This window comes from Aythya fuligula, chromosome 11, assembly GCF_009819795.1.
Source record: "Aythya fuligula isolate bAytFul2 chromosome 11, bAytFul2.pri, whole genome shotgun sequence".
NCBI lineage: Eukaryota > Metazoa > Chordata > Aves > Anseriformes > Anatidae > Aythya > Aythya fuligula.
The window spans coordinates 18791900-18807122 of record NC_045569.1 but is presented as its reverse complement, the minus strand read 5'-3'; the positions used below and the strand labels follow the sequence as shown (position 1 = coordinate 18807122).

The 15223-nt window shown below is 50.6% G+C and overlaps 1 protein-coding gene across 1 annotated transcript in view; it reads right to left on the bottom strand.

Annotated features, from left to right (window-relative positions):
* Positions 1-15223, bottom strand: part of PLEKHO2 (pleckstrin homology domain containing O2) — a 28047-nt gene that overhangs the window by 5444 nt on the left and 7380 nt on the right. Inside the window, exons 3-5 of the mRNA XM_032195158.1 lie at positions 11142-11258; positions 4312-4416; positions 1696-1794 (exon numbers count right to left, since the gene is read on the bottom strand). Coding sequence (XP_032051049.1) covers positions 1696-1794; positions 4312-4416; positions 11142-11258 — 321 coding nt within the window. The remainder of the gene's footprint in view (positions 1-1695; positions 1795-4311; positions 4417-11141; positions 11259-15223) is intronic.

The following is a 15223-nucleotide window of genomic DNA, read 5'->3' as shown; positions in this document are numbered from 1 at the left end:
CTGCACAACCTGAATCCTTCATCATGGGTAGCTGTATCTCCCTACCCCTTTCATTTACAGATGGTTTCCCCAAAACTGCTTTCAGGACTGCCCTATTTCCACTTGAATAAGTAAAAAAAAAACGATCTTTGGATGGTCAGCATGTGTTGAGGCCACTTGAGCAGGGATGCTCTTGCAAGACCGTTGCCTTCTGCTCGCTCCCTTCAGCCTGATTTCACCGCTGCCTCGCTGGGGCCAAGCCTCAGCCCATCGGACCTTCAAACCACAGGCTGCGTGCAAACCTCTCGAGCAGGGGAGGGATATCCTAAAAAGGGTGGACGCGGTAAACATGCTACAGGGTGTGAGCTCGGCACCCTGGGGGGAGAAATGCGATGGCAGTTCCTGTGTGAGGGCCCCAGCTGCAGCTCTGGGCAGCCTCCTGCAGTGCAGAGAGTTTAGGTGAAGCCTCTTTTGCCTTTCCAGCCCCTAAGACACACAGAGGGAAGCTGCATCCTGGCTGCTTGGCCCTGACCCCTCCTCACCTGGCCTGCTTTGGCACTGAAAAAAAAATCCTCCCATTTCCTTCACAGTGCTGCAGCCACCTGTGACACCCATCTTTCTGCAGGCTCTGTCCTCCCCCTTTCCCCTCATTCCTACTTTTGAATTTGCAAGCCAGTTTCCCCCAGATTTGGCCAAAAGTGAGAGCTCTTGCAGATATCTGAAGTGTCTCATGAAAACAGTGAGCTGGCTTCCTGCCTTACTGAACCCGTTCTAGGCATCAGAGAATCTACACAGCGTTACTTCTCCAGCTGCTGTCAGGTTTTGTTCTGCTGTTTTCTGGAGGGATAGATGGGAACCTGGGATCCATCCCCGTGCATTTCTCTAGAAGAGACACTCTCCCTCCATTTCTATGCAAAGTTAAAACTCTTGGGGCATCTCATTTCCTGCAGTAGGGTCATCTGAGAGCTGCGCAGACACATAACTCAGAGCCTGGGAAGTGTGAAGTAAGAAGGTTTGATTTAAAAACCTTCATTGCTTTAGATTAATGGCCTCCTAACATATCTGTCTGTGGAAGCTTATTCGTAAATCACAGGAATCCCGCATTAATAAGAACTTCTCCCATAGAAATGAACCACAGGTTTATTCTGTGGTGCTCTTTCTTTCCTTCTTTTTTTAAGTGACAGACCCAGAATATCAGTTACGAGTAGACAAGCTAGTCTATAAAGCTGCCTGGGAGAATAATGTATTCTGGTTCAGACCGAAGGAAGGGTTTGTAAACCCGAAAGCTTGTCTGCTTTTTCCAGTTAGTTTAATAAAAAATACTGCTTCTCTCCACAGACCACGCAGTTCTTGGGCCGGCAGACCATTGTGGCTACAAAAATCATCACTTCTCAGAAAATAAATATAGGAGCTTCAGTCTCTTCTGATTAAAGTGAAACCGTAATGGCTCTCACCAGACAGCGCAGCGGCTCGTGAGGTATGGAAAGCTAAATATATCGTAACACGTTGCAGCAGCTACAGATCTATGGGAACCCGGAGGGTTGCTAAAGAGGTGCTGGCACCGTCTTTCCCAGGGGAAGCTGTTTGCCTTGTGAGCTTTCTCCGGGCACCTGGGTTTTCCCTGGGGGTTTGCTGGTGGCTGGATGGAGCAGCCTGCTGTGCAGCTCGTGCTGATCCCAGCTGGGAGACAGCCCCATTCCCAGGCAGGGCACCTACCTCCTTCAGGTGGCTTCTCGTGGGTGGCCGGCGACCTTGGGTCATCTTCACTCTGTCCCGAGTTACATGGTCCAAGGAAAGGCTCTCGTCTACTTTCACCTGTAAAAGGGGGAACGGGAGGGAGAGAGGAAAGAAAAGAGGTATTAGCTTCTTATGAGCCATCTAAAAGGTGGTGTTGGCACACAGAAAGGGACGCAGCGTTGGGATCCAGGATGATTTTTGAATATTCCACCATTACAATCTTAGCCTCAGACCTTAGGTACAGTTTGCCTGCAAAGCCCTGCACGTACGTGATGGACATTTAAGGCACCGATCCCCTGCGTTTATCCAAAAGGCACTCCAGATCAAAGCATCCAACCTTCAGGTCCACAATCACTAACCCTTTCTCTGCTGAAAGGGCAGGACAGAGAAGGGCACCAGCGGGCTTTGTTGTCCCCACCCCAGCCTGGGCTTGGAACAGCTCCTGCGTGTGGCAGAGCACGGCACCGAAATTGCTGTTGCCATCTCGGAGGTGAAAGCCCATTAATAACCGTGACCCGACGGTGAACTGTATCAGCAGTTCTTCCTAATAGACCTTCCCTTGTACGGCTCTAATGACTGCAGGAAGCTGAATAGAAGGTGTGAGCAGTGACCTGGATTAATTGCAACTGTAGCTGAATTAACAAATTAATTTCCCGGCATCAGAGTAGAAATCCACTGGAAGACCCAACCCCATTGCAGGTATTTCTCACTGTCTGCCACCCTCCTGGGGCTGGGGACAGGCATCCCATGGGCAGCAGAGCCTCTAAAGCCAGCCCAGGCACTCTGAGGTTGTCCTCAGCGTGGTGGCAGGGGTGGCAGTGCCGGGTTGAGCTGTGGGCAGCCAGAAAGGGCTGTCGTGCAGCTCTCCTCTCTTGGCAGCTCTCCCACGTTCTGCTGGCCACAGCTGAGGGTTGGAGCCAGTGTGGAGGATGGTGAAAGGTCAGCACGGTTTGCTGCCCTTCAGACCACAAGGCTGTCCTGTAAGAAAAGCTGGTGAGGGTGAAAGAAAGGTTTAAAAGGAAAAATTGGGTCCCAATCCCTCGTTGATACAGCAGGGTGCTTCTACAGCTTTCAGTGGAGCTGCTCCAAGCCTGACCCATCAGCTTGTGCCTAGCCTGTGCAGCAACACTTTAAATCCGAGGTCTGATGCTAATTGGAATGAAGGAGAATTAAAAGCTGTCTGTCTCTGTGCATCCAGGTCCTCCTAAGGAGCAGAACCTCCAGATGAAGACCCCAGACCCCACCACGCCGTGCTGGGCTTTGCTGCCCACTGCCATGCCCCTCCGGGCAGCTCAGGGATGGCGTCAGGTCTCCAGCAAGGGCTGAGCAGCGCCGTGTTACAGGACATCTCATCTCCCACCCGCTGTAACGTGAGAGCAGGCCTGGCTGCTCAGCTCTCTGCTGCTCCACTTTGTAACGTCCTCCCTGCTGCTCCCAGCTGCCAGCAAAAACCTGATGCTGGATGTCATTTACCCAGGCAAAAAAGGAGCACGTCCCAGCCTCTCCTCCAGCTTTTGCCTTGTAAAAGCAAAGACCAAGCTCTCAGGGTTTAAATTCTCTAGCACCACATTGACAGGGCTCAGCCCTTGACTTTTACTCACTGCTTTGGTTTCCTCTGCTCGACACATCTTGCTGATTTCTTAGTCTCCTAGCTACCCTGCCCAGCTCTTGTGTGATTCCCGTGGCGGTGGTTTTATGCACTTCCTTTCGGTTACAGAAACAACTGCAGAATTGATACTGCTCTTTCAGTTTGCTTTGGGGCTGATCACACACGAAAGGGGAGCTGAGCAAGGTTAGTCAGGCTCCGGGATGTGCGATTTTCATCCTTGCCTCTGCACATCAGGAGGAGAGGAGGACTGGGGCGTGCAGGTGCTGGGGCCAGCTGAGAGGCAGGCAGGAGAGCAGCTGGGCTGAGGAGCCACGGAGTAACTTTCCACTGGACTCCAGACTGGAGGCAGAATAGCTGCTGGACTGAGTCACTGCAGATTTTTCCAGTCTTGAAGACTGGGCTATGTCCTAACCAAACACCTCCATTTCCAGGCTGCTTGGTGCTGAGAATCACGACACTGGGGGGAGATGAGTCCTTACTGGCTTGGTGCTGCAGCTGCTTCTGTGCCCCAGCGGCTTCATCCAGGACAGAGAAACATCAGAGCATTTGTTGGGCTGATCCAAAACCCCCTGAAGCCCCCAGACCATCTTCCACTAACTTTGATGAGCTCTGGTGTCCCATGGGCCTCTCAATGAGATATTAGCTGTCAGCAGCACAGAGCAAGCCTCTGGCACACATCTACTCACCCTGCTGCCCCTGCATCTAATCCTGCCAGAAGAGAGGGGAAAGCAGCAAGAGGCAGAAGGGCTCCAACACTTCTCTGCATGTTCTAGCTTCTTGGGCTGAGAACTGGAGGGACTAAAAGCTCCTAGCCCGTGGGGATGCAGCTTGGTCTGCCCTGCATACCAGCTGTGAATGGGCTTTCTCTTTCCTTTGACCATGCCTGGCATGCAGCGTGGGGTCTCAGGCAAGTTCTCTTCCTAGCTCGAAAAGCAGTGAATGAGAACTGACACAGAAATACTGGGGTTGAAAACTGTTTCTCTTACCTCATCAAATACTTTGTTTTTGCCTCTATTGATCCCTTCATTAAGAGCTTTTATCCACGATTCCTTTTCTTCCAAAGTCGGAGCTTGAAATTTGATATCATGAACCTGCAAAAGTGGAGAGAGAATTTTGCCTAAGCGTTTCTCGTCAAGAACAGAGAGGCAGCTCTCTGCTCTCTGTATATCCCTTCAGTTTTTATTTAACATCCAGTTCCAACCTGTGTTTAAACTACAGATTCCTTTGCGCTTTGGCAAGCATTTCGCATCACAGCTCCCACGAACAGAATTTTGTTATGCTGAACTGTTTGTTGCTCTAGTTTTATTTTTGCCACTAATAAATACAGAAATAAGAAAGTGAGAGTTTTTTACTTCTGCAAAACGCGTGGAGGAGGTCTTATGGCAGCATAAATTTGTACAGGGAATGGTCAAACCGTGCGTAGTGAATCAGATTGAAAGTCCAACTTGTTTTGTGGTAGTTCAAAGGCAATAAAGTACTTTATCCTCAACTTCCCCACAGGCTGCGAGAAGAGAGCAGTAGGAAACCTGCATGCTGCGGGCTCTGCCCGCTTCCCTGTTCCTGCAGCTCTGCAGAACAGAAGCGATACAGGAATCCAGGGCCCTGGCTTCAGCTGCGTGTGGACGGGATGCAAGCACGAGGGCGGCGTAAGTGAACAAATTCACTGTATCTTTTTCCGTTTGCAAATGAAAAAATAAAGCAGCAGACACCACAGACAGAAAATTTCTGGGGTTTGAACAGTACTGCGTAGCTTTGCCCCAAAAGTACCCTTCAGGTGAGAGAAACACCATCTTCACGTTACAAGTGGCAGACTGGCTTGGATCCAAATAGCCCCATGGTGTGCCTTCACCTGCTCTGTGCAGGCACACGGGTAGACTCTCGTGCTAAAGAACATCATGCGAGTGGCAAAATCAAGCACTCAAAAATTAGACAATCCCGAAGTCACCTAGGCAGCCTGAACTCAGCCGTGCTGCACAAGTTCCTCCTATCACCAGCCCTAATGACAGGGGAGGTGCTCTTACTGATCAATGTGTCTTACTGAGTGCACTCTGCTCAAGCCCTGCCCTGAAGACACAATTACTGATTCTGTTGATGATCTCGTCTTTGCTGCTTATCACTACAATATCTGTGGGCTTCACAAATAACTTTTCAGAGCAATTAGCAATTTTCACAGATGAGGTGAGCAGCTACGGACAGGCTCATCCAAAACACATACTGGAAGGGTCTCATTTGGGTATTTTTTTCAGGTATTTAACATGCTACAGCTATCCAACATCTTTGCATTGCCTTCAAGAGCAATGCCTCAGCCTTTTTGTAAATCAGGCCCCACATTCTGGAATCACAAGAGGGTCAGAACCTCCGGACTGTGTAAAATGAGGGAGACAAAGCTCAGGGTGACTGACAGCTGAATGCTTTTAGCAGCTTCCTGTTTTGTTTATGGTACAACAAAGTGGCCACTGTTTTGGGTCTCAGCAACTTAAATCTTACATACCTATGCTCTGGACATCCCTACTGGGATGCTCTCCTGACCAAAGCAGCAGCATCAGAAATTCTGCAGAGCTAAAACCTCATTTCCTTACATCCAGCCCTGCCATTCTGCTAGAAACCTACTGCCCTTCCTTTCTGTATTTATTGCTCTCTTCAGTGCCACAGTTTTGCACCTGCACGTCACAACGACAAGGTGCAGCACCCTCACAAACAGCATGGCCAGCAGGGAGTTAAGCAGCAATTTTGGGGAAGTGCATTTGTTTGATTAGTTTGCACGTAAGGTGATTGGGGCCACACGTCTTCCTAAGAGCCCAGAGGAGAGGTTAGGGCCTACACCACAGCGCTCTGCAAAAAGAGCTCTTTGTCTGGGGCACAGGAGGATCATGCTAACCGGGGAACCTAAGGGAAGGCAAGGCTCCAAAACACAGTGACAGCCAGGTTTTGTTTTAGCCCAAGCAGGCCTGGTTTTGTGTGTGCTTAAAAACTTTTTTGTTTGGAAACGATTTTGCCCCAAAGCTTTGTGATTACAAAAGCTTATGAGAAAGCTCCACTTGTGAGCAGCTGAGCTGTCACACTGCCTGGCAAAGACCTGGCAGCCCACACTGGGGTTTAGAAAGCTTCGTACATGTTGTTCAAGGGAAGGATTCCTGCCTCACTTCAAGCTTCCTATTCTAATGCCACTTTCTGTGCCTCATTCTCGGCCCCGGACAAAAGCTGCTGGCCTCCCAGAGCTGGGACTGTGACTAAGTGCTGGTGTCAGCTAGCAGCTGAGCAGCAGGGCAGAGCGAGGGCTCTGGGGGCTGCTCGTCAGTAACAAGAAGCTGAAGTCTCCCTCCAGCATGCACGTTTTAGTGCTAACCACTTGCTGCAGCCACCTAACGCAGACCCAGCAACAGCATGGGGAGGGGGATGCACGGGAAGATGCTCCCAAGGCAGCAGAACGAGCCTTCTTCAAGAACATTTTTCTCCTTTTTAGCCCAATATCCACCCGTATGAAGGAAAAGGCAGGTTGCTGGGGCTCCGAGGCTGGCACTCGTGATGCTGCCAGACAGAGCCTTATTGTTCTCGCAGTCCCTTGCGTGTCTGCATCCCTCTGTGGCTCGTGTCCTCCACCGCAGGCACAGGGGAGGAGGCTAAACCACGGGGGGGTGGAAGCTCGTGTCAAAGCCCAGAAGACACAGGAACAAGCTGGAGGAGTTGTTCTCAGTTCTGCCTGCCGCTGTAGCACTGGTGGGAGATCCCCAGCTCCTCCACAGAGAAGGAACAAATGAATTGACTTTGTATTTTTACTTTTCTGAGTATTGACAGGTATCAGAGGATACACCCCTGCACAGCTTTAAGCAGCGTCTGATCTCCAGCAGCACTTTCAGGTGGGGACTTGGTGACACCAAACCTAAAGGCAGAGGGCAGCCGGCAGGGCAGCACATCTGCTCTCCTGCCTGCTGAAGCCAGCTGAGCCTGAGTCATGAACAACAGCCTGGTGTGCCAGGAAAAGCTGTCGTGGCTGACCCTACTGTGATAGCCACCATTGTGAGCCACGAATACAGGGTACGTAATTTACTGTAAGTCAGCGCGGAGCACGGCATGGCCAGCCAGCTCCTGCTGAATCACTGCCTGGATGTCATGCAACAAAAGAGGCTCCCACTCCGGCCACTGCCTGTAATGACAGCGAGCACGTTCCCTGACTGCTCCACCTCTCCTCGGAGACATCAGTCAGCCTGCAGGAGGGGAGACCCTGGTGGCTACGCTCACCCTGCCTTTTAGGGAGTAGAAGTGCTCCCAGGGCCATCCCATTGTGCTTTCACTAAGTGAAAAGCTGCAGTTTAAGACATTTACCAATAACAGTCCAGTTTTTCCACTCGTTGTTGCCAGCCAGTCACAGAGGTGGGTGACAGAAACCCCCAATTTCTCAGCCATTTCAGTGCAAAGCTTCAACTGCCAGCGGGTCAGGGATAAACTGGACTGCGAACTACCTGCGACCTGCTGGCTGAGGTGCAGGAACGTGATCCCTTCTGCTGCCTTTTGGCACAGGGTGGTCACCTCCAGCAGATGCCAGAGCACAGCTGGGTCAGCAGCTATCAAGAACACGCCAGAGCCCGTCTGCCAGATGTGAGGTCACCTCCTGCCTTCTCCTGCATGAATTTGGGTCCTTGTCAGGTTGGATCACAGAAGGAAAAACAAAAGCAAAGGGACTGTCAGGAGATCCTCATGTTTGTTTTTTTTTTTGCAGCTGAACCAAGAGCTGCCTCAGCACTGGGAATAACGCAGCGCCTCTGCCAAACTCTGCCAAACTCGGACTCCCAGAGCACTGGGCAAACGTGCTTCACTGCAATCTCTTACAGCTTCCAGATCCAGGCCCCTCCAAAGTTGACGAAGGGAAAAATAAGCAGTGAAAGTTTCCAGCCCTGAGCGCAGGTGCTGAGCTGGTGCCTGGCAGCGCTGGGGAAGGACGTGGTAAGCTGCAGCACTTGCTGGCGCACTCTCCCTTGCTACCAGTCTCTTTCTTGCCATTCCTCCCCGTAGCTGAAGGCTCTCAGACCTGCTGAACACCAGCCTCGTGCCAATCTCTGTAGTCTCCAGGCAGTTTACACTGCTCTTTGCATCGTGAGTACATTTTAAAGCCTCCAAGCCAAGGTTGCTGCCCTTTCTTACAAGTTCTCTGCTCAGCTCTCCGTATCCAACAATTTTCATCCAACTGCTGCGGGTGGCACAAAGCATTTGAGATTGCTAAGCAGAATGGGTCTTTGCTCACTTCCAGCTTCCTTTGCTGAAGAATCGAAGCTCGGGGCAGCACTTTGTTTCAGTTCCACGCATGGAGCTGACCAGTGCAGGCGTGTGACATGCTCATACTGTCATGGCTTAAGAAAAATATCATCCTTGTGACTAGAGCAAGCAGAATCTCGGGTGCTGCCATCAAAGATCAGTGTTTAGCAAGGCAACTTATTTATTCGGGTGCAACTCTTACTGCAAAGTATTTTTAACTGCCCAATTTAATAAAAGCAGAGCTATACTGGGCACAGGCCCTTCAGACACTAGAGAGGGGTTGAACGGTTTCTGTTTTGCTCTTTGCAAGTGTCCTCTGCTCTTCAGAAATGTCACATCAGAGATGTAAACCTGGATTCCCCTACAGCTAACCGGGGGTCCTTGCTTTCAACAGGGAACCTTCTGTCTGTGCACAGAAACATAAATGACTTTTCCCAGCTTACTCGCTTACTTTCTGCATTCTCTGGCATTGTGCTCAGGACAGGGGGCAAAGAAACAGCAAGATCTGGAAGGGCTTGGCAAGCCACTCCGTAGGGTGTCCGAAAATTGCAGTGCACACTGCAGCTGGCAGCAAGTCTCCCAAAAGGAAAACGTTCGGCAGACATCTATTGCCACAGCTGCAGTTTCAAAACAGAAGAAGGCCACTTGTGTACATTGGCCTCCTAATGGAAGCTTGTTCTAACATCTGCAGAAGTATGTTGTGTGTCAACACCCGCACCAGATTCCCAGCCAAAAGCAGGGTGGGAGGGAGTAACAAACAGGGAACTTTTCACTTATAAAAGCCCTCCTTTTCACCAAAAGAGCCTTATAAAAAGTGGCCTCTATCTAGGTCTCCATTTAATCACTGGCATGAAAACCAGGGGAGCTGTAAACTTGCCAGCATACCAAAAGGGTGAATTTTCCCTTTCGATGCAGAATTTGGGCATAGTTTTCTCCTAGCAAGAAATGAAAGGTTTAAGAACAGGTCTCACGCCCTTTGTTGGTTCATTCAGCAGAGCAGAAACACACGCAGCTACTACACAATTTGCCTAAATAATATCCTTGCAAATAATGAAAATAATTCCTACTGTGCTGCCCATCTGTGAGCACACAGGCTGTTCCTAGCCTCCCTGGGAGTAGGTGTGCACACACAGAGTAGCCAGAGGGATTCAGCAGGGGCAGTTGTGGTGGTTCGGGCACCCTCCAGAAAACACACCAAGCCTGCCAGGGCTAGGCACTTTCGATCTAAAATTGACATTATTTGTGATTAATGAAGCTACAAAACAAACACTAAACCCCCAGCCGAACTGGAGACACTCACTGCTCTGTAACCCCGTGCTGAGCAGGAGCTCAGTGGCACAGGTTCATATTTCCAGGCTGCCATAACCTTGGTGCATTTTGCTTAATAACCCTTTTCTCCCCGATACAGGCAGCGCCTACTTGAAAAACACGCATCATTCACCTTCCCTCTCCACTCCCACCCCGCTCCACGTGAGCATTTTGGGACAGGAGGACAGTTCTTGACTTGTTTGGAACCAGGTTTAGCACAACGATGCTCTGAACTCAGCTGGAGCCCCGAGGCACTGTTAGATGAGTAAATGCTCAGTGACAGGAGGGAAAGAATAAGCAGCAGTGACAACGACGACTAAACAATCTCCATTTATTCAAACAGAATGGAGATGAGGGAATGCATGTCAGTTGATATTTTTGGCCCTTCATATTCTTATGGAAATTAGGATGTTGCGTGTCCCCTCACAACCCCTCGGATCTGGAGGTTTTATGAGATCTTTTAAGCCACCAAAATCGCATTGGAATTAGAATCTAAGAGTGAGTTATCTAAGAGCAACACCAGCAACATCCCAGCCCAAAAAGATGCTGACACGTAGCAAGGAGGAATGCAGAAAAACCTCCAAATTATGTGTGGTGATGATGGACATGCACAGGAAGCCAAGCTCATCCCTGCAGCCAGTCAGAGCTCGGTGGATGTGTGACTTCTCTGTGGCACCAGCTTGGTTATTTGGTCCTGGATATAACCACGTGCTGCACGGGAACCTGAGGTTGTAGTTTCATTAAATTTGCAGAATAAATCTTTTCTTCCAGGAGCTGTTTGGCTGCAAGCAACGTTGCACTGGAGTTGCTCACATGAGCATATCTCCGAGTTCAGGAACTGTCTCAGGACATGGGGCAGGATCACTGATTTCACTGGAACTTCAGCAAAGCTGCAGCACATACAGCTGGGACAGGGACACTTCCTCACCCAGAGCACGTGGGGAACAACAGAGCCCAGAGCACGTGGGACATTCTCCACTGCTCAGGGAGTATTGCAAGAAAGAAAGTGATAAGGACAAAAAATATCAAGAGGAAAATGTTCTTGTAAATTGAGTAGCAGGAAGACTGATTCAGCAACACGGTAAGAAAGTCTACAGGACAATAGTGTTCCTCTTTGCATATTGCATTCTCAGCCACAGGTCATTTCTCCCAGCTGCCAAAGAGCTATCTCAGAGCCTTTCGTCTGCTCTGGGCACAGCTGCCTGGGGATTCATTTTGGAATTAGCAGAATTGAGGGTGATGAGAAAGGCAATCCTACCTTCTTACCCGGGGAGCGGATTAAAATGAAACGGTTTTTCTTTTTGAGTAGTGCACGCACTTCCTGGCACTTGTCGTAACTCTCCAGTTCCACTGTTTCTATGCATTTCTGTTCATCCTGCAGAGGGGGAAATAAAAATTATCATGAATAGGAAGCACTGAAATCAGTCACATACCACCAACCTCTGCATGTCTTCCCGTTGCATCTGTCTAAAAGCTCTTCTGCCTTAAAAATAAATCTGCATGCAGACAGCAAGCCCCCATAAATCAGGCTGGTATCCCACCAAGAAAACACCCAGGTCTCTAAGCTACAGGCTGATTTGTGGCTAGTGGTCCACAGCGGCTGAGCAAATAACACACTGTGGACAGGAACACCAGGCTCTGCCATCGCTGGTGGCCTCATCCAAGGATCTGCAGCCAGAGGCAAGGTGGGAAGGGCTCTGCCCCAGGCTGTGAATGCCCTGTCAGTCCTGCTGCACGGCTTTTTGCTGCCCTGTCCAATGAATAACACACTGCACTTTTATAAAGCTTCCTGGCACGATCTCAGAGCACCCCCAAACTCCTGCTCGGCCTGGCTAAATCACCTCCCCCCTGCAATGAATGAAGGCGATGTTATTCTGCTTCTCCACAGGGCAGAAGGTGGCACAGGCATCGCAGGACAAGGTCAGTGGCAGCCACACGCGACAGGGACACACTCCTCTCACGGCCATGCCCTGAGCTGTCAAAACGCTGAGGACTGGAAATAGAGCCCTGTACAGCCAGCACAGCTGTCGGGGCCAGCGTCTCGCTGGGGAATATTCCCCTCTGCTATATCTCCACCGACGACTGCAGGCCACGAACTTGGCTCCTTTCACCCCCGAACATAACTCAAATTCCACTCGTGGTGCGTGGCTCAGCTCAGCCGCAGAGCAGCAGCCCTAATAGGAACGGCAGCGTAACGCCGGGCACATCATACGATATTCTCCATGTCTCAGCCACCAACAGCCCCAAAACTCCCTTTTATTACACAAATAAGCAGTGAGCATCGCGGAGCAGTTCTTGCCGCTAAAGCGCTGCCGTCAGCACCCCTCGTGAACCTCCCTATTACCACCCTAAATGAAAACCTCCAGCCAGGACCATCCCCAGCTCTGAGGCCGCTCCCAGGGCAGCGGCTCGCACCCCGGCGGGTTTGTATTTAGCAATTCCTGTAGCAGCGAGGGGGTGTGGGGTGAGGAAATGTTGTCGTAGCCAGGAAGTTACTGCGTGGCTGGAGGCAGGGAATGGAGAGTTCAGAGGGAAGTGGGCTGCGGGGAATTTCCTTCGCTTACCACTTGACATTTAAGTCACTGCGCAGAGCTGGGGCTGCGCTCGGTTTTTTTAACCCTCCTGTCTGGAGATGGGGGCCCAGCAGAGCGAGTGTGAGTAGGCACAGCAAGTTCTGAGCCACCGAGGGATGTCTGGATCTCATTTCGGGTTATTATTTTAATGACATTACTGTTTATTTCGCTTAACACTGAGTAGGTGAATGTGACCAGAGAACTGGCGAAAGGTACATTAGGAGGAGGAGACGGATCCTGCCCAAACCTAAAACCTCGCAGATAAAATCCTGCTGACGCTACTGAGCCCTTTGAAGGCACAAGGCTCCTGCTGCCTTGTTTTGCAATGTCACAGCAAAAGGACAGGGATGGAAATAACAACCCCTCGGCAGCCAACAAATGATAGAGGAGGGTGAGGTCAGGGATACACGTGTTAGGGGACGGGTGATCTCATCCTGCCCTTTGGTGGATGGCCACCCACATCACAGCGCTGCCACACGACTGCTGCGGTCGCCAGCTCCTCCGCCAAGGTTTGCTGGGCTCAGGATGGACGTGGCTTGGCCGGGCACTGACAAGAGAGCAGCACAAAGCCTCCTGGCAAACCTGCCCATCCTTGGAGGGCGGCTCTGCCCCCAGCAGAGCCCTCTGGCTCTGCGTCACCTTCCTCGTCCACGCCATCCTTCCTGCCTCTTGGGCAGGAAACTGCCCTCACATCCCGCGCCAGCCGTCCTCCACATTTTAAGGACAGCCACGGGCTGTGGCAGAGCTAGGGGACAAGGACTCAGCAAGGTTTGAGGAGCTGTGGCTTTGCTGTGTCATAGTCTTGACTTTCAGCCGCCCCTCTCCTCCCTGGGGAGGCTTTGGGATTATGGCCCGGCCAGGGAATAAAGGCATGGAGGGTGGGGACACGCAGGGCCCTGCCTCATGGGGGCACTGCCTTGACTTTGCAAGGTGTAGCTCCTTCATCGCAGACCCTGGAACTCCTCAAGTAAGTTATCCTCCTCTGGGAAGGCAGGGGAGAAAGCAGCCAGAGAAATATGAAAACTCCATGCATGAGGCAAGGGAAAAAGTTTGTGAGCTCAGGCAGTGCCAGAATGGGGCCTTTTGTCTCCGTTTTACCCTTGGCGAGTGGCCAGCCCCTCTGTGTGCCTACCTGGTCACAAAGAGATCCTTTATGTCTGCTCTGCACAGCTCAGATAAAGACCAAGGGCCTGACCCTGCCACAGGTCTCCAGGTCCCTCCAACCCCCTGCGACCCAGAGGATGCTCAGCATCGGGCAGGGACAAGGTTGCTTTTAGCAACCCTGCCCCTACGGACTGGTCTCAAACACTTCTTAGCCAAGTTCCCGCTGCATTTCGTCTCTAGCATCCCAAGGAAGTTAAAGCAACTCTGTTCCACCGTGCTGAGACACAAAGGCTGAATTTAGCTGCCTGCATCCTTGCTCAGCAGGCTGCCCCACGGCGCTGCATCTGCTGCCGATCTGCCACCTCTCACATAGCCACAGAGATGTGACCAGGGAACAGGGAATTCCCTTCAGGCCTCCTTCCCTCTACAGATTTTAGTGCGTGTTTTTTAAATTGCTTTTGCACTCGCTGTAAGGGACAATCAATAAGACACGTTAAAATCCTGGTACAGAAACCCCTACACTCACGATTTAATGCAGAAAAACAATTCCATCAGCTATTCATAGAGCAGGCGCTGCTACTTCAACATGTATGTGTCTGTGTTTCACTTGCTTGGCCCTTAGGAAGAAAATTACTGAATGTCTATATATATTAATGCATGTGCTTAACAAAAGAATCACATTTGGCAAACCTACAGTTTCCTGAATGAAGAGGTGATAAAAAGGGGAAAAGGTGCACTGAAATTTTCATTTATCTGAAAGTAACATTGCCAGGACCTCATCGCTGATGCACGTTAATGGTCTGTGACCCTCCATTCACTGTACATCTCTAAACCCCTTGAAACAATAATCCTCTTCTCCAGCTGAGGGTCTCAAAGCGTGTTAGTAAATCACGTTTGGGTACACATTGCTGTCACTTCACCAGCGGAGAAATGCAGGTTTTAACTGAGCCACTGAGGCCACACAGGAAGCCAAATGCCAGGTGGATCCTCCAGCCTCTAGAAGATGCTTTGCCAAGATGACTTCTGCCCTGTTATATGCTACTCTTCAAAAAAAAATAATTGAAACTTTTAACCAAAAAAAATCCAACTTCTAATCCAAAAGACTCACTCTCTTTAATCCATGGAGTGATGGCATTGATTTGTTTAGCCTCCTTGCATAGGATCGCCCGTTCTTCGTATGCCCTCTGTAGCTCTGTGGGCTTAATTTTTATTCCAGCAAGAACATGCAGAGACAGCGAGACAAGAAACACCATTATAAAATAACCTGCCTGCTGGATCTGTGTGGGTTTGTGCCCAACATGCCTGTCACTGAGACTTCTCAGTAATGTCCCCAGTATCCAAACACCGCAGAGCTGCACGGATTAGCATCGGGGCACCTCTCCTGACATTGGGCTATGCAATGTTGGACGTGTGTCCCTCTTAACCGAGTCTTAGCTGACGTGAGGGTGCAGCTGTAGGGTGCTGGAGCTGGAGCCGGAGCAGCTAAGAAGAAATACATCACACTTGATATTGCATCAGCCCGCTGAAACCTGCAGCGCGGCGAGGTGCGGCGACTTTCACCCGCCATCTGCTCCCAGTAACACAATAGCCGACTGCAGTTTGCCTTCGGGAGGTTGCTCCGTGTTAAAACAGACCAAAAGGCTGATGAGCAGATGCAATATGG